At 34.5% G+C, this 23,748-nt stretch overlaps 1 protein-coding gene across 1 annotated transcript in view; it reads right to left on the bottom strand.

The window, feature by feature from the left end:
* LOC144331432 (ankyrin repeat domain-containing protein 30B-like) overlaps positions 1–23,748 on the bottom strand; it is a 131,705-nt gene that overhangs the window by 5,251 nt on the left and 102,706 nt on the right. Inside the window, exons 37-38 of the mRNA XM_077947967.1 lie at positions 21,944–21,972; positions 21,773–21,845 (exon numbers count right to left, since the gene is read on the bottom strand). Coding sequence (XP_077804093.1) covers positions 21,773–21,845; positions 21,944–21,972 — 102 coding nt within the window. The remainder of the gene's footprint in view (positions 1–21,772; positions 21,846–21,943; positions 21,973–23,748) is intronic.

Here is a 23,748-nt window from a genome sequence, read left to right as displayed (position 1 = left end):
TTGGGATATAAAGGGCTGCATATGTTAACAATCACTTATACACTGAACTACTGAGGGAAACTCACCCCTGATAATTCACATGGGTTCTTTTCTATTTCCCTAAGTGTCAGTTGGTCTGAGAAATAAAGGGAAAGAGTACAAAGAGAGAAATTTTAAAGCTGGGTGTCTGGGGGAGGCATCACATGTCAGCAGGTTCCGTGATGCTCCCTGAGCCGTAAAACCAGCAAGTTCTTCTTAGCGATTTTCAAAAGGGAGTGTACAAATAGGGTGTGGGTCACAAAGATCACATGCTTCACAAGGTAATAAAATATCACAAAGCAAATGGAGGCAGAGTGAGATCACAGGACAGGCTGAAATTAAAATTGCTAATGAAGTTTCGGGTACACATTGTCATTGATAATATCTTATCAGGAGACAGCATTTGAGAGGAGACAATTGGTCTGACCAAAATTTATTAGGTGGGAATTCCCTTGTCCTAATAAGCCTGGGAGCGCTATGGGAGACCAGGACTTATTTCATCCCTTTCTCTATGACCATAAAAGACAGCCGCCCACAAAGTGGCCATTTTAGAGGCCTCCCCTCAGGGACGCATTCTCTTTCTCAGGGTTGTTCCTTGCTGAGAAAAAGAATTCAGTGATAGGTCTCCTATTTGCTTTTAAAATAAGAGAAATATGGCTCTCTTCTGCCCGGCTCTCCAGCAGTCAGAGTTTAAGGTTATCTTCCTTGTTCCCTGAACATTGCTGTTATCCTGTTCTTTTTTCAAGGTGCCCAGATTTCATATTGTTCAAACACACATGCTCTGCAAACAATTTGTGCAGTTAATGCAATCATCACAGGGTCCTGAGGCGACATACATCCTCCTCAGCTTATGAAGATGATGGGATTAAGAGATCAAAGTAAAGACAGGCATAGGAAATCACAAGGGTATTGATTGAGGAAGTGATAAGTGTCCATGAAATCTTCACAATTTATGTTCAGAGACTGCAGTAAAGACAGGCATAAGAAATTATAAAAGTATTAATTTGGGGAACTAATAAATGTCCATGAAATCTTCACAATTTATGTTCTTCTGCCTTGGCTTCAGCTGGTCCCTCTGTTTGGGGTCCCTGACTTCCTGCAACACCGAACAAATATATATTGATTGGCTACCATGTGGAAGGCATTATACTAAGCTCTGCAGATTAAACAGAAAAAAACAAAACAAAACAAAAAAAAAAACCTCTGCTCTTGTTTCGCTTAAAATATACTGAAAAGCAAAGCCCCAGAAAAGTGGCAATTATAAATTCAGATAGATACTTTAAGAAAACAGATTGCTAAGAATAAGATATATACTAGGCCCGTGGAAAATTCCCCTGAGGAATGTACGGTTATACTGTGGAAAGAAGATTGGAAAGGAAGCAGCTGAGCAAAGGGGGAAGAAAAGCATTTTATCCAGTGTATGGCATGTGCTGAAGCTCTAGAGTAGTCTGTCTCCAGCCAAGAGAGAACAACGGGTATTGATTTTTCTTCTTAGCTGAAATAACTAAAAGTAAAACACACGAAATGCATTAAACATTTTTTTTAGACACTGAACATTAGGCAAAGAAGACGAAAATCCCTGAAAAACAGAAAAAAAAAGGGAAACAAACCTTATGAATGTTTCAGCTTCCTGCCTTGACAGAGATTCCAAGACATGACACAGGAAAAAAAAAACTGAAGTGGAACCTACCAGACCCTCTTGGTTACAGTGATGAAGCTTAGAGTCTGGTAAAACCAAAGCAGAGAGACATTACAGAACAAAGCACTAAGGAGGAGAGAGATATAGAAGCAACAGCAAGAAACCCCTGGAAACCCCCTCCCAGTATTTAGCAAAATAATAAAGATTGCATGTGAGCCAGAAAACTACCTAAGACCAAGCTGTCATTCTCAGCAAACTCTCACAAGAACAGAAAACCAAACACCACATGTTCTCACTCATAGGTGGGAACTGAACAATGAGATCACTTGGACTCAGGAAGGGGAACATCATACACTGGGGCCTATCATGGGGAGTGGGGACGGGGGAGGGATTGCATTGGGAGTTATACCTGATGTAAACGATGAGTTGATGGGTGCTGACGAGTTGATGAGTGCAGCACGCCAACATGGCACAAGTACACATATGTAACAAACCTGCACGTTATGCACATGTACCCTAAAACTTAAAGTATGATAATTAAAAAAAAAATTTTAAAAATAAAATTAAAAAAAAGACCAAGCTGGGTCGGAGCGGGGGACTTGTAAATTTAGAGAAAATCACACCTGGTGCTCACATAGTGGCAAGAAGAGTATCTATTTTTATAGATTTACCTGGAAGACTCAGACTTCACAGGAAAATGAATAGTCAGAAAGGCCTTTCCTCAGGTGTGGGGAGTTAGCTCATACTATAAAAAGCAAAAATGAAAAGGATCAAGTTGTTTATAAGTAACTCAACTCTATTTTACAATAAAAATCAATAAGATAAGTAGAGCAATAGAAGATACTTTCAAAAACTAAATTGCACTTGTATAGATACAAGTTACAATGCCAGAGATGAAAGCTACACTGAGTAGATATGAGCATAGATTGATTTGCCATCACGAAAGAAAAGATTCACAAATTTCAGACACTAGAGAACTACAAGCAAACTCCCAGCAGGTAATATATAAGTCCCCAAACAGATAGGAGGAGAAACAGAATAAAACATTTGAGGAAAAATTGGTTAAACATATTCTAAACTTAATGAAAGCTACAATCCCACAGATCCAGGCTGGAATCTGGCTGGAAGTGAAGAAATGAAAATATACAATTGTAATTTCTTATACCATCTATGATATGATATAATATTACTTGAAGGTGGGTTGTGATGAGGTAAATCCATACACTACAAATCCTAAAAAACCACTAAGACAGCAAAGCAAAGTTATACCTAATAACCAAATAAACTTATACCACAAAAAGATATGACTAAATCATAAAGAAATATAAAACTAGACCAATAACTAAAAAAGTTATATCTCTCTCTATATATATACATATAAAACTAAATCATAAAAATTACTAAACTAGTCTGAAGGAAGCAGATAAAGAACAAAAGCAAAACAAAGAAGATCTGGGACTAATAGAAATCAAACAGCATGATGACAGACAACTTTTATCATATCAATAATTACATAATAAATTAAACTAGTCTAAAAACCACTGTTCAAAGGCAGATTGTTAGAATGGATAGAAAAGTAAGATCTATCTGTATAATGCCTATAATAAATAAACTTTAAATATAAAGACAAAAATTGGTTAAAGATGAAACAAGATATACCACACTACCACTTGACAAAAGAAGGTTGAGGAAGAGTGGTTGTATTAATACCAAAGTACATTTCATAGCAAAACTATTACCAGCAATAAACAAACTCATTTTATAGTGACAAAGAGTTCACTTAATCAAGAAAACATAACAGTCCTAAATATTTCTGTACATAATAACATAAATGCTTCAAAATACATGATACAAAAATAGAACTGCAAAAGAAATGGACAAATGCCCAAGTATAGTCTAAAATTTCTAAACCCCTTACTCAAGTGGTAGAATAAGGAGGCAGAAAATCAGTAAGAATATGATAGACAACACCATTCTTTTGAAATACTCAAAGACTATATTCTAGATCATATCTTAATAAAAGGATCAAGAAGGTTTTAAGTCATACAAAACACGTTACCTGACCCCAAAGCAATCAAATTAAAAATCAATAATAAAAATGTACCTGGAACAACTCAACCATTGCAAATTAAGTAACATACATCCAAATAACCCTGGGTCGGTTCAAAAAATAATAAAAAGGAAAATTAGAAAGTATTTTGAACTAACTTCAAATGAAAACGCAACACATTAGATATTGCAAAATGCATCTACAACAGCACTTAAATAAAAATTTTCGGTACGAATGTCTATATTAGAAGACTCTCAAATAAATAATTTTGACTTTTACCTTAAGAAACTAAAAAAAGAAGAAGAAGAAGAAAGTAAACTCAGTGGAAGCAGAGGACAGGAAATGATAAATATCTGTATTGGTTTGAATGTTTTTCTCCTTGCAATTTTCATACGCTAAAATCAAATCATAGAGATAGGAGTTTTTGGATGTAATTAGGTCACGAGGGCCAACCCTTCATAAATGGATTTAAGCTCTGATAGAAATAACCCCAGCAAGCCTCTTTAGCCTTTCTGCCATGTGAAGACACAGGGGAAAAGAATGTATCGATGAATCATGAAGTGGTACCTCTTCAGGCATCAAATCTGATGAGACCTTGATCTTGAAGTGTGCAGCTTCCAAAATTGTGAGAATTCAATTTATGTTGCTGATAAGCTCCCAACTATAGATTTTTAAAATAATAGGCAAAGAGAACTAAAACATCAGAGATGGAACTAATAAAACACAAAAATGATAGAAAACTTGAACAATACCAAACACTTTGAGAGGATCAATAAAAGCAAAAGTCTACCTAGCCAAACTAGCTCTTGAAAAGAAAAAGCTACAAATTACCAACTTTGAAAATGAGTTAATGTGACATTATTTCAGATTCTACAGATACTTAAAAATACAAGGTAATAATATAAAATTTATGTGAATAAACATGACAACTTAGAAAAGATTGACAAATTCATTGAAATGTGAAAATTACCATCTGATATTTGACAAAACTGAAAAAAAGCAATGGGGAAAGAATTCCCTATTTAATAAATGATGTTGAGAAAGCTGGTTGGTCATATGCAGAAAACTGAAACTCGACCCCTTCCTTACACCTTATACAAAAATTAACTCAAGACACATTAAAGACTAAAACATAAGATCTAAAACCATAAAAAGCCTAGAAGACAACCTAGGCAATATCATTCAGGACATAGGCATGGGCAAAGACTTCATGACTAAAACACTAAAAGCAATGGCAACAAAAGCCAACATTGACAAATGGGACTAAATTAACCTAAAGAGCTTCGGCACAGCAAAAGAAACTAGCATCAAAATGAACAAGCAACCTACAGAATGGGAGAAAATTTTTGCAATCTATCCATCTGACACAGGGCTAATATCCAGAATCTACAAGAACTTGAACAAATTTATGAGAAAAAAAGAAACAACCCCATCAAAAAGTGTGCAAAGGATATGAACAGATACTTCTCAAAAGAAGACATTCGTGCAGCCAAGAGACACATGAAAAAATGCTCATTATCACTGGTCATCATAAAAATGCAAATCAAAACCACAATGAGATGCCATCTCACGCCAGTTGAATGGTGATCATTAAAAAGTCAGGAAACAACAGATGCTGGAGAGGATATGGAGAAATAGGAACACTTTTACACTGTTGGTGGGAGTGAAAATTAGTTCAACCATTGTGGAAGACAGTGTGGCGATTCCTCAAGGATCTAGGACTAGAAATACCATTTGACCCAGCAATCCCATTACTGGTTATATATCCAAAGGATTATAAATCATTCTACTATAAAGACAAATGCACACGTATGTTTATTGGGGCACTATTCACAATAGCAAAGACTTGGAACCAACCCAAATGTCCATCAATGATAGACTGGATAAAGAAAATATGGCACATATAGACCACAAAACACTATGCAGCCATAAAACAGAATATGAATTCATGTCCTTTGCAGGGACATGTATGAAGCTAGAAACCATCATTCTCAGCAAACTAACACAAGAACAGAAAACCAAACACCACTTATTCTCACTCATAAGTGGAAGTTGAACAATGAGAACATATGGACACAGAGAGGGGAACATCACACACCAGGGCCTGTTGGGGGGTGAGGGGCTAGGGGAGGGGTAGCATTAGGAGAAATACCTAATGTAGATAATGGTTTGATGAGTACAGCAAACTACCATGGAATGTGTATACATATGTAACAAACCTGCACATTCTGCACAGGTAACCTAGAACTTAAAGTATAATATAAGAAAATCTTTTTAACTAGGAATGACAGGATATTGATTCTGGCAAAGGTTCAGAGGAAATATTTATGGAAAAGATCAAACTCTCTTTTGCCAAAATATAAATGATGTCAACAACAGGAAAATAAAATCTAGGCAGTAGTCAAAAAAATACAATATCTGAAGAAAAAATAGATAGCCTGCATTGCCCGAAATATATAAAAGATTAAGCTATAGTTAAAAATCTTCCTAGAGTGAAAAGTCCAGGCCAAGATTCCTACACTGGTGAGTTCTACCAAATATTTTAGAAAAAAAAAAGAGATATAATTTTAAACAAACTCTACCCCTAAAATTAAAAATTATGATATAGTTTGGATGTGTGTCCCCACCAAAACCTCCCATTGAAATGTAATCCCCAATGTTGGAAGTAAAGCTTCGTGAGAGGTGAATGCATCATGAGGAAAGATTTCTCACAATTTAGTACCATGCCTTTGGTGCTGTACTCATAATAGTGATTCTCATGAAAATTGGTCATTTAAATGTGCATGGCACCTCCCACCTCTCTCTCTTGCTCCTGCTCCAGCCATATGATGTGCAAGTTCTTCTTCAGGTTCCACCATAATTGTAAGCTTCCACAGGCCTCCCCAGAAGCAGAGCCCCATGTTATGCTTCCTGTACAACCTGTAGAACTGTGAGCCAATGAAACCTATTTCCTCATAAATTACCCAATCTCCTGTATTTATCTATAGCAATGCACAAATAGCTTAATACAGAGTACATTTCAATTCAGTGTATAATGCTAGCATTACTCTAAATCAAAACCAGATGATATTGTTACAAACAAGAGAACTGCCTTATGAACATGCATGCAAAAATTCAACCAATTTGTGAAGTAACAATGATAACCTTAGAAAGATGAGTGTATAAACTGTGCTATAGTCATACAATGGAATATTACTAAGGACTAAAAAGAGATGAACTATCAAGTATGAAAAGACTTAAATGCATATTTCCACAAATGACATTATCCAGAAACCAAAATTATGGATAGAGTAAAAAGATTAGTGGTTGCCAAAGGGTTGAGGAGCAAAGTTGTGTGTTGATACCCTGTGTTTTTTCAGCTTTCCGAACTTTTGGCTCATCTTTCTAATCTGAAAACAGAGCCACTTCTTCTATTTAAGTTTACTTTCACTTGCTTGAGACATGTTGTCACCCTGGAGGGTGTGACTTTAACATATACTGAGGAATGCAATTTGTTTCTGAGTGCTGCCAGGGGAGTCAGCCTCTGTATGATTCTTTTGGTTATATGTAAACTTAGTATGGTGGTTTTCCCAAATGCTAGTTCTCATGGCAGCATACTGGGCATGTGAGAAAGCCCTTGATTTGCTGCAGAAATGAGAAAGTGGAGGTCTCAAGAAGCCTGTATCATTTTCCTATCCGCACTTGAGTCAGCAAATTTTGTAACGGGGTGTGCAGTGCAACCTCCCAGCCAACAAATGGTGACCGCAGGTTAGAATATACTGTGGCAGAAGCGGGTAAGAATATGCTTTGTCATTGTCTTACTGGTAAGAACTCTTTGTTCCCTCAGGTTATCGACAGGTCTGTGTAATGCCCAGTGCCCTGAATTCTGTACTCAGCTCCAGAAAGAAAGATGAAGCTGAACAAAAGTACACTGACAAGCTGGACTGGACTGACAAAACTAGCCTGAAGTTTGGATACCCTAATGAGGAGGACAAGCACCAGTCAAGACAAGGGTCTCAGGAAAAGCTCTTAGTGAATTGCAAAGAGGCTCCCAGAGGAAAGAGAAAACGCAGCATCAGTTCTATGTCCTGAGTGGTCATGAATGGCTCTGCTTCCTTATCAAAACCCTGACGTAAGACTTATAAAAAGCTTGTATGATTTTTTTTCTTCAAAAAAGCAGTCTCCTGTATTCCTCTCCCCGCAAAAAACACACTATGTCTGATAGTTGCCATTTACCCAGGTAAGTTTAGTTAAATATCAACCCTCATTTTCTTTCAGGAATTAATATTTTACTGTTACTTTCTTTGATTGACTCAGCAAGCTTTATGACTAGTTCATTTTCCAGGATAAATTATTCATCAATAAGATTCTTCAAAGATATGTATACTTTTATATCAATGAAATTTATGTCTAGTCATTTAAAGTTTAAAGATTAATGAAACTATTGTGTCAATGAATGATACAGACATGGACTTTAAAATATTTTATTGAATATATTTTTTTAAAAAATTATAATGATATAGTCTCTTTCTAATGCGCCAATGTATTAAGAAAGTACTTGGGAAATTTTGGATAAATATATCAGAAATTTATATAAAAATAATAGTCATAAGTGACCTAATTTTTCACAAGTTTAAAAAAAGTCTAGGTTCAAACTATATCAAAAATGTGCAGTCCCAGGTGACAAAAAGTAAATTTGTAACTATTTTCTTTATAAACAAAAACATTGAGTTTTAAATTTTTATGTGAAAAAGAAAAAAAAGCAAAAAACACACAAGGAAAATTTTACAAACCATTTCATCATCTAGAGCTCATTTATCACGTGGCATCTATGAATCTCACACATGGCTAACATATACTAGTTATAAATTATGAGAGCTTCTGAACTACAAGATACACTTCAGAATCACTTATATCATTAAATTATAAACATTCATCATACTCTTTAATTTATCTTATAATTGAGAAGGTACACAGTTACAATAAGAGTTTAGCTGAATGTAAAACTGATGTCTCATTAACGAAAGTGTAATGAATTCATGAGCATGGATGTATATTAGGGAATAATAGTAAATAAAAATATTAATTTTTTTCCATACACATGTGGTGTAATTTTATGCCTACATTTTTGCAACCTGTCATTTATCCATCTGAATGTTTTTTCATCCCTTCATATAAGATGGCATATAAAACTCATAAAGAAAATAATGTATAAAAAACTTTCAGTATTGAAATATTTATTCAAAAACTTGATTGCTAAATATTAATTAGTTATAACCATTTTTATTTTGAAATCAGAATAATATTTATTTAAAAATCAGTTTTAGTATTCAAGTAATAAATTTAGTTTTTGTTTCTAAAATTAGACTGATTTACCATGTTAGTCTCTAACAAATTTTTATTTTTTTATTTTTATTTTTTTTGAGATGGAGTCTCACTCTGTCACCCAGAGTGGAATGCAGTGGAGTGACCTCGGTTCACTGCAACCTCCGCCCCCTGGGTTCAAGCGATTCTCCTGCCTTAGCCTCTTGAGTAGCTGGGATTACAGGCGTGTGCTACCACACCCAGCTAATTTTTTTTTTTTTTTGTATTTTTAGTAGAGACGGGGTTTCACCATGTTGGCCAGGCTGGTCTCGAACTGCTGACCCCAAGTGATCGGCCCACCTCAGCTTCCCAAAGTGCTGGGATTACAGGCATGAGCCACCGGGCCCAGTCATCTAACAGATTATTATGGAGCAGCAATTTTACTAAAAAAGTCAATGGATTCATATTCAAATTTATCTCACTTAAATAAATAATATCAACAAAACATGTCTCTATGAATCCTGAAAGTAATAGAAAAGAGTAATGAGTCACTGTGGTAGACGCCAAATCTAGTAATCCCTGCTTCTTCCAATACTGTCCAGAGCACACATAATCTAACCTTCTGGAGTGCAGACATTCCAAATGCATCTGAAATGAGTTCACTCAAGTTTCCTTCTCAGAAACTTCAAAATTACCTACTTAGCTTCTCCTCCCCTTCCCCTTCATGCCTCACAATTGCTATTCTTTAGCAAAAATAATCTCCAGATCTGTAGTTTTGATTCTTTCCCTTCAACACTTTTAAAAATAAATTTTCCTACCACTTTCTTTCTCTTGTTCGGAAGTAATATTGGGCATCTATAAATTCTGTTGTTGTTTTTTAACCTCTTTCTTCGCTTCTGATTAAAAACATACTGAGAAACAAAATCAAAATAATGCTTGCCCTTGACTCTGTTATGTCTTGACATTCTATCCAATTGCTCTTCTTCCAAATTACTTCAATGAAAACTCTATACCTTTGCTACTCAGTGCATGGTCCAAGAACCACCAGCATCAGCATCACCTGAGAATTTATTAAAATTGCACAACCTCAAGTCTATTGAATCAGAATGTGCATTGTTAACAAGATCTGTAGCTCATTTATTAAGGTATGAAAACTTCTGGACCATACTGAAAAAATATATACATGTGTGGCTGCCCATATATGCTTATATTCACCAATAATAGATGAAACATAGCTTCGCACAGTCAGGTAATTCCATTCCTAATGTCTTCCACAAGCGAGTAAGTAAAGATGGAAATTTTTTTTTATTATTATTATACTTTAAGTTCTAGGGTACATGTGCACAACATGCAGATGTGTTACATATGTATACATGTGCCATGTTGGTGTGGTGCACCCATTAACTCATCATTTACATTATGTATTTTTATTAATGCTATCCCTCTCCGCTCCCTCCACCCCATGACAGGCCCTGTAGTGTGATGTTCCCCACCCTGTATCCAAGTGTTCTCATATTTCAATTCCCACTTATGGGTGAGAATATGCAGTGTTTGGTTTTCTGTCCTTGTGATAGTTTGCTCATAATGATGGTTTCCAGCTTCATCCATGTCCCTACAAAGGACATGAACTCATCCTTTTTATATGGTTGCATAGTATTCTATGATGTATATGTGCCACATTTTCTTAATTCAGTCTATCATTGATGGACATTTGGGTTGGTTCCAAGTCTTTGCTATTGTGAATAGTGCCCCAATAAACATACATGTGCATGTGTCTTTATAGTAGTAAGATTTATAATCCTTTGGATATATAACCAGTAATGGGATTGCTGGGTCAAATGGTATTTCTAGTCCTAGATCCTTGAGAAATCACCACACTGTTTTCCACAATGGTTGAACTAATTGACACTCCCACCAACAGTGTAAAAGTGTTCCTGTTTCTCCATATCCTCTCCAGCACCTGTTGTTTCCTGACTTTTTAATGATTGCCATTCTAACTGGTGTGAGAAGGTATCTCACTGTGATTTTGATTTGCATTTCTCTGATGGCCAGTGATGATGAGCATTTTTCATGTGTCTGTTGGCTGCATAAATGTCTTCTTTTGAGAACTGTCTGTTCACATCTTTTGTCCACTTTTTGATGGGGTTGTTTGATTTTTTTCTTGTAAACTTATTAAAGTTATTTGTAGATTCCAGATAGTAGCACTTTGTCAGATAGGTAGATTGCAAAAATTTTCTCCCATTCTGTATGTTTCCTGTTCACTCTGATGGAAGCTTCTTTTGCTGTGCAGAAGCTCTTTAATTAGATCACATTTGTCCATTTTGGCTTTTGTTGCCATTGCTTTTGGTGTTTTAGTCATGAAGTCTTTGCCCATGCCTCTGTCCTGAATGGTATTGCCTAGGTTTTCTTCTGGGGTTTTTATAGTTTCAGGTCTAACATTTAAGTCTTTAATCCATCTGAAAATAATTTTTGTATAAGATGTAAGGAAGGGATGCAGTTTCAGCTTTCTACATATAGCTAGCCAGTTTTCCCAGAACAATTTATTAAACAGGGAATCCTTCCCCATTTCTTGTTTTTGTCTGGTTCATCAAAAATCAGATGGTTGTAGATTTGTGGTGTTATTTCTGAGAGCTCTGTTCCTTTCCCTTGGTCTATATCTCTGTTTTGGTACCAAGACCATGCTGTTTTGGTTACTATAGCCTTGTAGTATAGTTTGAAGTCAGGTAGCGTGATGCCTCCAGCTTTGTTCTTTTGGCTTAGGATTGTCTTGGCAATGAGGGCTCTTTTTTGGTTCCATATGAACTTTAAAGTACTTTTTTCCAATTCTGTGAAGAAAGTCATTGGTAGCTTGATGGGGATGGCATAGAATCTAACATTTTCCTTGGGCAGTATGGTCATTTTCATGATATTGATTCTTCCTATCCATGAGCATAGAATGTTGTTCCATTTGTTTGTGTCCCCTTTTTTCTGTTGAGCAGTGGTTTGTAGTTCTCCTTGAAGAGGTCCTTCACATCCCTTGTAAGTTGGATTCCTAGGCATTTTATTCTCTTTGAAGCAATTGTGAATGGGAGTTCACTCATGATTTGGCTCTCTGTTTGTCTGTTATCGGTGTATAGGAATTCTTGTGATTTTTGCACATTAATTGTATGTCCTGAGACTTTGCTGAAGTTGCTTATATCAGCTTAAGGAGATTTGGGGCTGAGATGATAGAGTTTTCTAAATACACAATCATGTCATCTGCAAACAGGGACAATCTGACTTCCTCTTTTTCTAATTGAATACCCTTAGTTTCTTTCTCCCGTCTGATTGCCCTGGCCAGAACTTCTAACACTATGTTGAATAGGAGTGGTGAGAGAGGGCATCCCTGTCTTGTGCCAGTTTTCAAAGGGAAAGCTTCAAGTTTTTGCCCATTCAATGATATTGGCTATGAGTTTGTCATAAATAGCTCTTACTATTTTGAGATACGTCCCATCAGTACTTAGTTTATTTATTGAGAGATTTTAGCATGAAGTGCTGTTGAATTTTGTCAAAGGCCTTTTCTGCATCTATTGATATAATCATGTGGTTTTTGTCTTTGGTTCTGTTTATGTGATGCATTATGTTTATGCATTATGTTTATTGAAACAGCCTTGCATCTCAGGGATGAAGCCAACTTGATCATGGTGGATAAGCTTTTTGATATGCTGCTGGATTCAGTTTGCCAGTATTTTATTGAGGATTTTTGCATTGATGTTCATCAGGGATATTGGTCTAAAATTCTCTTTTTTGTTGTCTCTCTGCCAGACTTTGGTATCAGGATGATACTGGCTTCATAAAATGAGTAAGGGAGGATTCTCTCTTTTTCTATGATTGGAAGAGTTTCAGAAGGAATGGTTCCAGCTCTTCTTTGTACCTCTGGTAGAATTCGGCTGTGAATCCATCTGGTCCTGGACTTTTTTTTGGTTGGTAGGCTATTAATTATTGCCTCAATTTCAGAGCCTGTTATTGGTCTATTCAGGGATTTAACTTCTTCCTGGTTTAGTCTAGGGAGGGTGTGTGTGTCCAGGAATTTATCCATTTCTTCTAGATTTTCTAGTTTATTTGTGTAGAGGTGTTTATAGTGTTGTGTGATAGTAGTTTGTATTTCTGTGGGATTGGTGGTGATATCCCCTTTATCATTTTTTATTGTGTCTATTTGATTCTTCTCTCTTTTCTTCTTTATTAGTCTTGCTAGCCATCTATTTTGTTGATCTTTTCAAAAAACTAGCTCCTGGATTCATTGATTTTTGAAGGGTTTTTTGTATCTCTATCTCCTTCAGTTCTACTCTGTTCTTAGTTATTTCTTACCTTCTGCTACCTTTTGAATTTGTTTGCTCTTGCTTCTCTAGTTCATTAAATTGTGATGTTAGGGTGTCAATTTTAGGTCTTTCCTGCTTTCTCTTATGGGCATTTAGTGCTATAAATTTCCCTCTACACATTGCTTAAATGTGGCCCAGAGATTCTGATATGTTGTGTCTTTGTTCTCATTGGTTTCAAACAACATTTTTATTTCTGCCTACATTTTATTATGTACCCAGTAGTCACTCAGGGGCAGGTTGTTCAGTTTCCACGTAGTTGTGTGATTTTGAGTGAGTTTCTTAATCCTGAGTTCTAATTTGATTGCACTGTGATCTGAGAGACAGTTTGTTGTGATTTCTGTTCTTTTATATTTGCTGAGGAGTGCTTTACTTCCAACTATATGGTCAATTTTGGAATAAGTGTGATGTGGTATTGAGAAGAATGTATATTCTGCTGATTTGGGGTGGAGAGTTCTGTAGATTTCTATTGGGTCTGCTTGGTGCAGAGCCGAGTTCAAGTCCTGGATATCCTTTTTAACCTTCTGTCTCGTTGATCTGTCTAATATTGACACCGGGGTGTTAAAGTCTCCCATCATTATTTTGTGGGAGTCTAAGTCTCTTTGTAGGTCTCTAACGACTTGCCTTATGAATCTGGGTGCTCCTGTATTGGGTGCATATATATTTAGGATAGTTAGGTCTTCTTGTTGAATTGATCCCTTTACCATTATGTAATGGCCTTCTTTGTCTCTTTTGATCTTTGTTGGTTTAAAGTCTGTTGTGTCAGAGACTAGGATTGCAATCCCTGCTTTCTTTTTGTTTTCCATTTGCTTGGTAGATCTTTCTGCATCCCTTTATTTTGAGCCTATGTGTATCTCTGCACATGAGATGTGTCTCCTGAATACATCACACTGATGGGTCTTGACTCTTTATCAATTTGCCAGTCTGTGTCTTTTAATTGGAGCATTTAAGATTAATATTGTTATGTGTGAATTTGATCCTCTCATTATGATGTTAGCTGGTTATTTTGCTTGTTAGTTGATGCAGTTTCTTCCTAGCATCGAGGGTCTTTGTAATTTGGCATGTTTTTGCAGTGGCTGGTACCTGTTTTTCATTTCCATGTTTAGTGTATCCTTCAGGAGCTCTTGTAAGGCAGGACTGGTGGTGACAAAACCTCTCAGCATTTGTTTGTTTGTAAAGGATTTTATTTCTCCTTCACTTATGAAGCTTAGTTTAGCTGGATATGAAATTTCGGGTTGAAAATTCTTTTCTTTAAGAATGTTGAATATTGGCCCCCACTCTCTTCTGGCTTGTAGAGTTTCTTCTGAGAGCTCTGCTGTTAGTCTAATGGGCTTCCCTTTGTGGGTAACCCGACCTTTCTCTCTAGCTACCTTTAACATTTTTTCCTTCTTTGCAATCTTGGTGGATCTGACAATTATGTGTCTTGGGGTTGCTCTTCTCGAGGAGTATCTTTGTGGTGTTCTCTGTATTTCCTGAATTTGAATGTTGGCCTGTCTTTCTAGGTTGGGGAAGTTCTCCTCGATAATATCCTGCAGAGTGTTTTCCAACTTGGTTCCATTCTCCCTGTCAATTTCAGGTACACCAATCAAACGTTGATTTGGTCTTTTCACATAGTCCCATATTTCTTGAGGCTTTGTTTGTTTCTTTTTACTCTTTTTTCTTTAAACTTCTCTTCTCACTTCATTTCATTCATTTGATCTTCAATCACGGATACCCTTTCTTCCACTTGATCGAATCAGCTACTGAAGCTTGTGCATGTATCACGTACTTCTTGTGCCATGGTTTTTAGCTTGGGTGGAACATTTTTGCTGTAATTCTTTTACTAGTTTTTGTACTGAAAGCTTACTATATATTCTTCGCACCTTTCTAACCATACTCTTCCTCTATCTAAAGAGTTATTTTATCTTATGAACCTCCATTGTATACACCTGCTTCTTTTCCCCTCATTTCCTCCCTGTACTTTCTGTCTTCCTCATTCTTTATTCTCTCTTTTACATCTTTCCTCTTATTTCCTGAGATATCTCAGGTTTTAGAATATCTGGAATGTAAAGTAATAATTCAGTTCCTTTTTCGGCACTCACTATATACTCTGTTGCTGACACCTGACAAGATATGTAACTTATTACCATTTTAATTCGCTTTTTTTATACTACGCATTTAGTGCGTAATGTTCTGAGGCTATTACAGTATAACAGTCCTCAAATTTTTAGATAAACATACTGTCAAATGACTTCTAAATAAAAAGTGATTCTTACCCTTTAGTTTTCCATTTATATTCTTGACTTCTTCTTGATATGTAGCCTCAGGTAAACACGTGTAATTCTGTGCAGCACTTTCCGAAACACTCTGTTTGAAGTTCTATCAATAATGAATTGCAATTTTAAAATAATAATAATAATAATGAGTGACATCAAGATTTCCTAACATATTTCAAAACATACTCTGTTTCCTACTTTAAAGGCAATTTGGTTTAAGAATAGAAACCTATTGAAAACCAAAACATTTATATAAAGGACTTCACATATGCTCTCCAAATCAAGCTTATTTTCATTTTCATTTAGCTATTGAAACAGTTACTAAGCATGAAAACCCAAAAATAAAAACATATCCACAGAAAAAGTATTTACTCGTGTGCATATTTCAACAAGAAATTACATTCAAAATATCTAACTCTACTTTGTAGTCCTCAAGAAAAAAGAGAGGGCATTTAAAACAAAAGACAATCACCTGCTTCTTGCTATATAACATTGACAACATTAAACATTTAAAATATTCATAATTATAAATTTTTAGGGTTAAAATAAGACACTTTAAGGAAAGAAAACCTTCAGAGTATGAGATAGAATATTGTAAAAGCTTCTTTATTTAGGTAGACAAGAATTTGAAATAATCAAAAATTTTTGAGAAAATTTTTGATAACAGAAGAAATGCATGAATAAATTTAAAAGAAGAAAAACATTCTATTAAGTTTAAATGAAAAGAAACCAATATCATATAAAATATGCAACTCAATCTCAATTAAAACATAATTTCAGAAAACTATAGCAAGTCCTTCATAAAAACATAAGAACATTTATTCATAAAGCATTTATTATGTGCCAGGAACACATTTGCAAACTTTTTTACACCTTACAATAATGAAAATGATGATGATAATGTTTACCCCACTTTCCGCTTCCTAGTCTTTCCAGAATGTTAAGAGAAAAATTGTAAAGAAATGTGATCTGCTTTTTTTCTGCTCCAAATGTCTTTCACCTAGACATTCTTTTTGTTTGTTTGTTTGTTTTTTTTTTTTTTTTGGAGATTTCTCCTTTTTTTTTTTTTTTTCTTTTTTTTATTATACTTTAAGTTCTAGGGTACATGTGCACAATGTGCAGGTTTGTTACATATGTATACTTGTGCCATGTTGGTGTGCTGTACCCATCAACTCGTCAGCACCCATCAACTCGTCATTTACATCAGGTACAACTCCCAATGCCATCCCTCCCCCCATTCCCTACCCCCTACCCATAATAGGCCCCAGTGTGTGATGTTCCCCTTCCAGAGTCCAAGTAATCTGATTGTTCAATTCCCACCTATGAGTGAGAACATGAGGTGTTTGGTTTTCTGTTCTTGCAATTGTTTGCTGAGAATGATGGTTTCCAGCTGCATCCATGTCCCTACAAAGGACATGAACTCATCCTTTTATATGGCTGCATAGTATTCCATGGTGTATATGTGCCACATTTTCTTAATCCAGTCTGTCACTGATGGACATTTGGGTTGATTCCAAGTCTTTGCTATTGTGAATAGTGCCGCAATAAACATACGCGTTCATGTGTCTTTATAGCAGCATGATTTATAATCCTTTGGGTATATACATGTCATCCTACCTCTCATGCTTGTTATGGGAGCTTGACTGACAGTCTCAAAGAAATCTCTGACTACAGAATTTGACTGCCACACCCATTCCCATTCTAAGTGTAAACTTCTTCAATTTTATCTAACCTAACACTATCTGTCTTTATATAGAGATCACTTATATTTACTTATAAGTGTTGTTAACTTGCTTTTCTATTCCTACCACTTTGACATAAGTCCTCATCCTGTGTATTCAGGTCTCACTGCTTAGCACACTTATGCTATTTAGGAAGCACATTATTAATAGTCAAAGCATTTAAAATCTCATCAGAGAGGTCTAATTTGCTAAATTCTTCGCAAGTTTAGAAAATAGTATTAGTAGCCTGCTGATACTTAACATACCCATACACTAAACTAGAAATCCACATGTCTGTTGCATTCCCCCATTATTTTTCTGACAATACTGCCTTCATGTTTAGAAAAAGTACCCTTGATATTTATTAAGCCACTGAATACCACTGTCATCATTATCTTACATTTGTATACACATTTTTCAGTTTGCAAAATATTTTCACTTTTATTACAACATTGCTCAATTAAACATATCTAAGAGGTAGATATTAGCACTAATTCAATGAACAAGGCCACTGACATTTGAATACACTAAATAATTTTCTCCAAGGTTACATAACTAGTAAGTAACAGAACCAGAACACTGACTGGTTTTTTGACTTCTACTCATGATTGTTACTGCTATAAAGCAGCTACTTCTAACAACTTGTGGGGCCCTTTCCACCTCTTTGCACAGCTGTGATCTCAGAATACAGATATTTATGTGGCTGAAAGCATGGCTGCCACAAAATAACTCAAATAGTTCTATTTGTGAAAATAATGTTCACTCTTTAAAACACTACTCAACCAAATTGTTTTTACTGTAGTTTCTCAGGTTTCCTATTTTTCTTGCTTTTCCTTTGCCCAAAATATTCCTTAAGATCTGCACTGTGCAATCCAAATATAGCAATACTTTCAAGCACCAGGCATTATCCTTTCAAGTTCCAAGATACACAAAACTATTTTACCTTTTTCCTCTGAATCCAGATATACCAGAGAATCATAAATTTGCTCACAGGTGGACCCCTGAACTGAAATTCTTCAGTTTTTAGACAACTGTAGATTCAGAACCCAAATAAATTCCTAGAATTCTAAGATGTATTTTCACACTATACTACACTACCTTCTTAAACTTAATCCTGAAAATACGTGAAATTGCACTATGAAGCAGTAATCTACTTAGCAAATAATAACTGCTTAGTATTTTCTGAAAAATATCAGAAATTACTGAAGGGCAATATGCAGAGGTAAAACAATAAAGTCAAAGTCTCTACTTTCAAGTTTCAACATCACTCAATATTTATATTTAAATAATAATAAAAACAAAATTACACAATACCTTAGAACTCCAACGTGATTCTGCATATGTTTCTTTTCCTGATTTTAATGTCAACATATTATCTATCAAATATTAATCACAGATACATTAATGAGAATATTTACTATGATATATTTTAAAAGAGTATACAAATCTATTTTTTTCATGAATCTGTGGTGTTTCTTATTCAACATGTACATACTTTTTTCAGATTATTCCCACAACTTTTATGGTCAACCTAACAGAATTGCAAACTAAAATATTGTATTCATTAGAATAGAAAAAAATAGAAATTTGGCTAACTTGTATAAATTATTTCTTCAAAAAGGCAGTAATGTGTTCTTCTTCCCAGAAACACAGTATGTCCTATGCTTGAAATTTAATGAGATAACTTTAATTATATGTTATCTTTTTTTCTATTTTTTAGCATTACTTAGTTTGATTGACTCAGCAATCTGTTATTCAAAGGAAATTATCAATAAATAAGACTCTTGAGAAATATAAATTTTTTTATGTTAACAAACTTTATGTCTAACAATTTTAAGTTTCAACATGTATGACAGTATATTTTGTGTATGTGTAATAAATAAATAAGCTTAAAAAGCTTTTATTGCATATACATTAAATTTTAAAACTCCTTTAGTTATTTTGAGACAGTCTTTCCTTAATTCAATATCTTCAGAATCAACTTGTGATGCCTTAGAGAATATTAGAAATCTATATAAAAATAATTGCTTTAAGTAACCTAATTTTTCCCTAAAAAAGAATTAAATCAATGTCTACACATTAGTAAACTACTGTTTCCACATTTAATAGAATTAAATCACGATCTACACAAGATCCAAGGAGTACTGAGAGTCATGAGACAGAATACACACACACACACACATATATATCCAGTTTTCTTTATAAACAAAATTTTCAAATTTGAACTATTTAAGACAGGTTGAAGAAAAAAGCAAACATGCCTAACAAAAACTTTAAGGATGATTTCATCATTACGGGTCAACTGATTATTTGACATTCATGAACTAAAAGTCTGATTTTTAAAACTGGTCTTAAATTCTGATCAGAATATCCCTGGAGTTCAAGTTTCCTCCAGGGAATCCAAGAGGTCAAATCATACTTTTGCTGTTGACCATGATCATTTGCGTTTATTTAGAAGTGTATACTGGAATGTTTCAGAGACAAACTGTGTTGTAACACCATAGCTCTAATAATTTTTAACTCATAGTTCTAATTGCCATCGGAATATATATGATTATGCATGCTTATATCTTAAATACTATACTTTTAATTTTTAATATATTAAAAATAAAATATAAAGCCAACTTAAAAGGCTTATCAAAATCTGAATTTGTTTTTATTTTTATGTATTTTATCAGCATAAAACCATTTAATTAATTGTGGTACAGTCATATAATAGAATATGAAAATCACGGAGCCATAAGACAGAAAACAAACAAAAAACAGAAATAATGTTCCGTTTTCTTTGTAAACAAATTTTTCAAATATTAACTCTTTAACATAGTTCAAAGAGAAAAGCAAACACGCACAACTGAAGCTTTAAATATCATTTTAATATTAAGGGTACATTTATAATTTGACATGCATGAACTATCTATTTGGTTTTCAAATGTGCTTTTAAGTTGTGAGATGAGCATCCCTAAAGTTCAAATTTCACATAGAGAATCCAAAACTCAAATCATACTTTTGTTATCGACTATTTTCTTTTTTTTTTTTTTTTTTGAGACGAAGTCTCACGCTGTTGCCCAGGCTGGAGTGCAGTGGCGCGATCTCGGCTCACTGCAAGCTCCGCCTCCCGGGTTCCCGCCATTCTCCTGCCTCAGCCTCCTGAGTAGCTGGGACTATAGGCGCTCGCCACCGCGCCCGGCTAATTTTTTGTATTTTTTTTAGTAGAGACGGGGTTTCACTGCGGTCTCGATCTCCTGACCTTGTGATCCGCCCACCTCGGCCTCCCAAAGTGCTGGGATTACAGGCTTGAGCCACCGCGCCCGGCCGTTATCGACTATTTTCAATCTCATTTTTAGAAGTGTATACTGCACTGTTTCGGGGAAATAATGTGTTACAACAGCATAGCTGTAATGGTTCATAGGTCACACTTTTCATTTTTATTAAAATAGATGATTGTGCATGGTTATACTTGAAATTCTTTAAATTTAATTTCTAATATATCAAAAATCAGTAGATAAAACCAACTTAAATAAGACTGAAATTTGCATTTGCTTTTATTTTTTGCGTAAACAAACTTTAGTTCTGGTGCAGTTATATAACGGAATTTATATAAAGAATGCAATAAAAACAAAACCAGAGCTAGTTCTGTCTATTATGGATGGATCTTACAATATAATGCTGATAAAATAAAGAATGTTACAGAAAATTACACACAATGTACAATTATTTACATATTAGAAGTTAAAAACAAATTCTACGTATTATCTATGACTGTGTACATATGTTGTATAATGTTTAAGCATGTATAGGAATAATTTTTTAAAAACTAGTTTAGACAATTGTTTACCTCTAAACAATGAAAAGACACTAAAGCCAAATGCTTCAGAATCACAGTTTTACAAATATAATTATAAAGAAATGATTACTTCTCCCATTTTTAAAAACTAGGGGTACCACACACAAACACACATACACATGCACACAGGCACAAACATGCACACCACACACACACACACATACACACGCACAGAGTAAGCTAAATCAGAATAACTGATTTCCTTAGGATGCTTCAAATGACTACATCCACATGAGGTAACCAATGTTAAAACACAATTGGCATGTCAAAAAGTGAAGCTTTCTCTGCAGTAAAGGGTAGAATTTGAATCAAGTTTTGAACAGGAAAAATATTAGAGTTTAAAAATTCATCTTCTTGAATCTTTAAGTCATACAGACATTCCCAATACAAAACATTACAGTATCAGAACATAGAAATAGAAACACCTGAAATTAAAGCTAATTTTTAAAAAAACTAATTAAAATTCATGTTCTTGTAAATAATCAGTTTTTCAAACGTGGATACCACTATGGACATTATTAACTCAAATATTTCCATAATATTTGAAAAATAAACATTGGGGAGATGAGACTATTAATATGTCAACTATTGAAATATTCATTTTAATATAGTTGAACTGTAAAATTACCTGCTCTCAATGTTTGTTTATTCCTCCTTTCTAAAGCTTTATTTGGAACAGAGTTTTGCATTTCAACAGCAGGCTAAATGGGTTTAGAAGAAAAATGATTAATAACGAATGTATACTTCACAAAATACATAGTTAATAAATAATTCAAGATAAAATTATAAAACTCAATACCTCAAAGTCAGAAGGCTTTTCAGTAGACTCTAAAGCAAAAGAGATTTGTTATCAGTCATAGGTAAATATAACAAAACCAACCACAAATGAACCCAGTGATAGTATCTAACTGAGTCCTCTTGCTCAGCTTTGAGAATGATTCCTTTAGGTTTAGGAGATTTTCTTTTGTTTGTTTCTTTAGGACACTCACATGACAGAAATACACTGAAGAAACTAGGAATCTACGGTTCATCAAACATGCACTTAAGATTTCAAAAGTGAGAATGTGTTTTGCATGCAAAATGTGTTGATATTAATATGTATATGCTGAGTGATGAAAGCATAAATGATCTTTGATCAGAGGAGCAAACCGTGACCCTGAAAAAATAAATGTCAAAGCTGAACATAGAATCCTACACCATATGTTTAATGAAATACATTAGAATAATTTATATCATTACATTCATCATGTTCTTTAATTTGTCCTACCATTGAGACGGTACACCGTTATGATGAGAGTTCAGCTGAATGCAGAACTGACATCTCATCACTGAACGTGTTACAAATTGATCAGCTTGGATATTTACTTAGGGGATAATACTAAATAAAATATTCATTGTTTTCCATATCCATGTGGTGTAATCATATGCCTACATTTCTGTATCCTCTAGTTTATCCTCAGAAATTTTCTTGATTCACTCATGTTAAAAATATATACAAAATTCATTTAAAAGTTTGTGTAATGAGCTTTCAATATTGGCATGTTTATTTGAAAATTTATGGCAACATACTTATTACATACAAATAATATTTTATATTTTTAAATCAGGAAAATACTTATTTAAAAAAAAATTTTAGAATTCAGGTAGTAAATTCAGTATTTTTTTGTTTCTAAAAATTAGTCTGCTTTATTAAGTGTCTAATGGATTTTTATAGAACAACAATGTTACCAAAACAATTTGCTTCATTAAAAATAAAGCCAATGCTCTTAGATTCAAATATTTCTCATTTGAATAGCTAATATCAACACAATATATACCTTTTATGCTGATAGTAATAGAGAAAACTAAAAAGTCACCATAGTTTACTCCAATTCTAGTAATCCTCCACTTCCGGTAGTCTCTGGAGTACCCAAAATCTAATCTGGAGTGCAAATATTGTAAATGCATCTGAAGTGAATTCACTCAAATTTCCTATTCAGAAACTCCAAAGTTGCCTGGCTATCTTCTTTCTTGCCCCATTTCCTGCCTCACAATCCCTCTTCCTTAGCCAAAATAATGTCCACATCTGTGGTCTTCATTTTTCCCATTCAACATCTTTTAAAATCAATTTTCCCAACACTTTCTTTCTCTTTGATTAGGAATAGTATCTGACACCTGTAATTATTATTTCTTTACTTCTTTTTCCCCTCTGACCAGAAACAGATGCAGAAATAAAAGCAATATAATGCTTTTCCTTGACCCTGTTATGTCTTGATCTTCTATCCAATTGCTCTTCTTCCAGATTTTTCCAAAGGAAAGGCTATTCTCTTGCTACTTAAGAGTGAGGTCCAAGGACCACCAGCAACGGCATCACCTGAGAACTTATTTAAAATGCCAGAATCCCAAGTCTGCTGAATCACAATGTGCACTGTTAAAAAGGTATTCAGCTGATTTTATAAAGTGTGAAAACTTCTGGTCTATACTGAGTGTATATGACAAATTATATACACGCATGGCTGTGCCAATATGCTTATATTCACCTATTGCAGATAAAACACAACTTTCTATGGTCAGTTGCTTCCATCCCTAATGCCTTCCCACCAGTGAGAAAGACAGGAGTGACAA

This window comes from Macaca mulatta, chromosome 9 (genome assembly GCF_049350105.2).
Source record: "Macaca mulatta isolate MMU2019108-1 chromosome 9, T2T-MMU8v2.0, whole genome shotgun sequence".
NCBI classification, from domain to species: Eukaryota; Metazoa; Chordata; class Mammalia; order Primates; family Cercopithecidae; genus Macaca; species Macaca mulatta.
The sequence above is the reverse complement of the archived record's forward strand: the minus strand, read 5'-3'. Positions and strand labels throughout refer to the sequence as shown.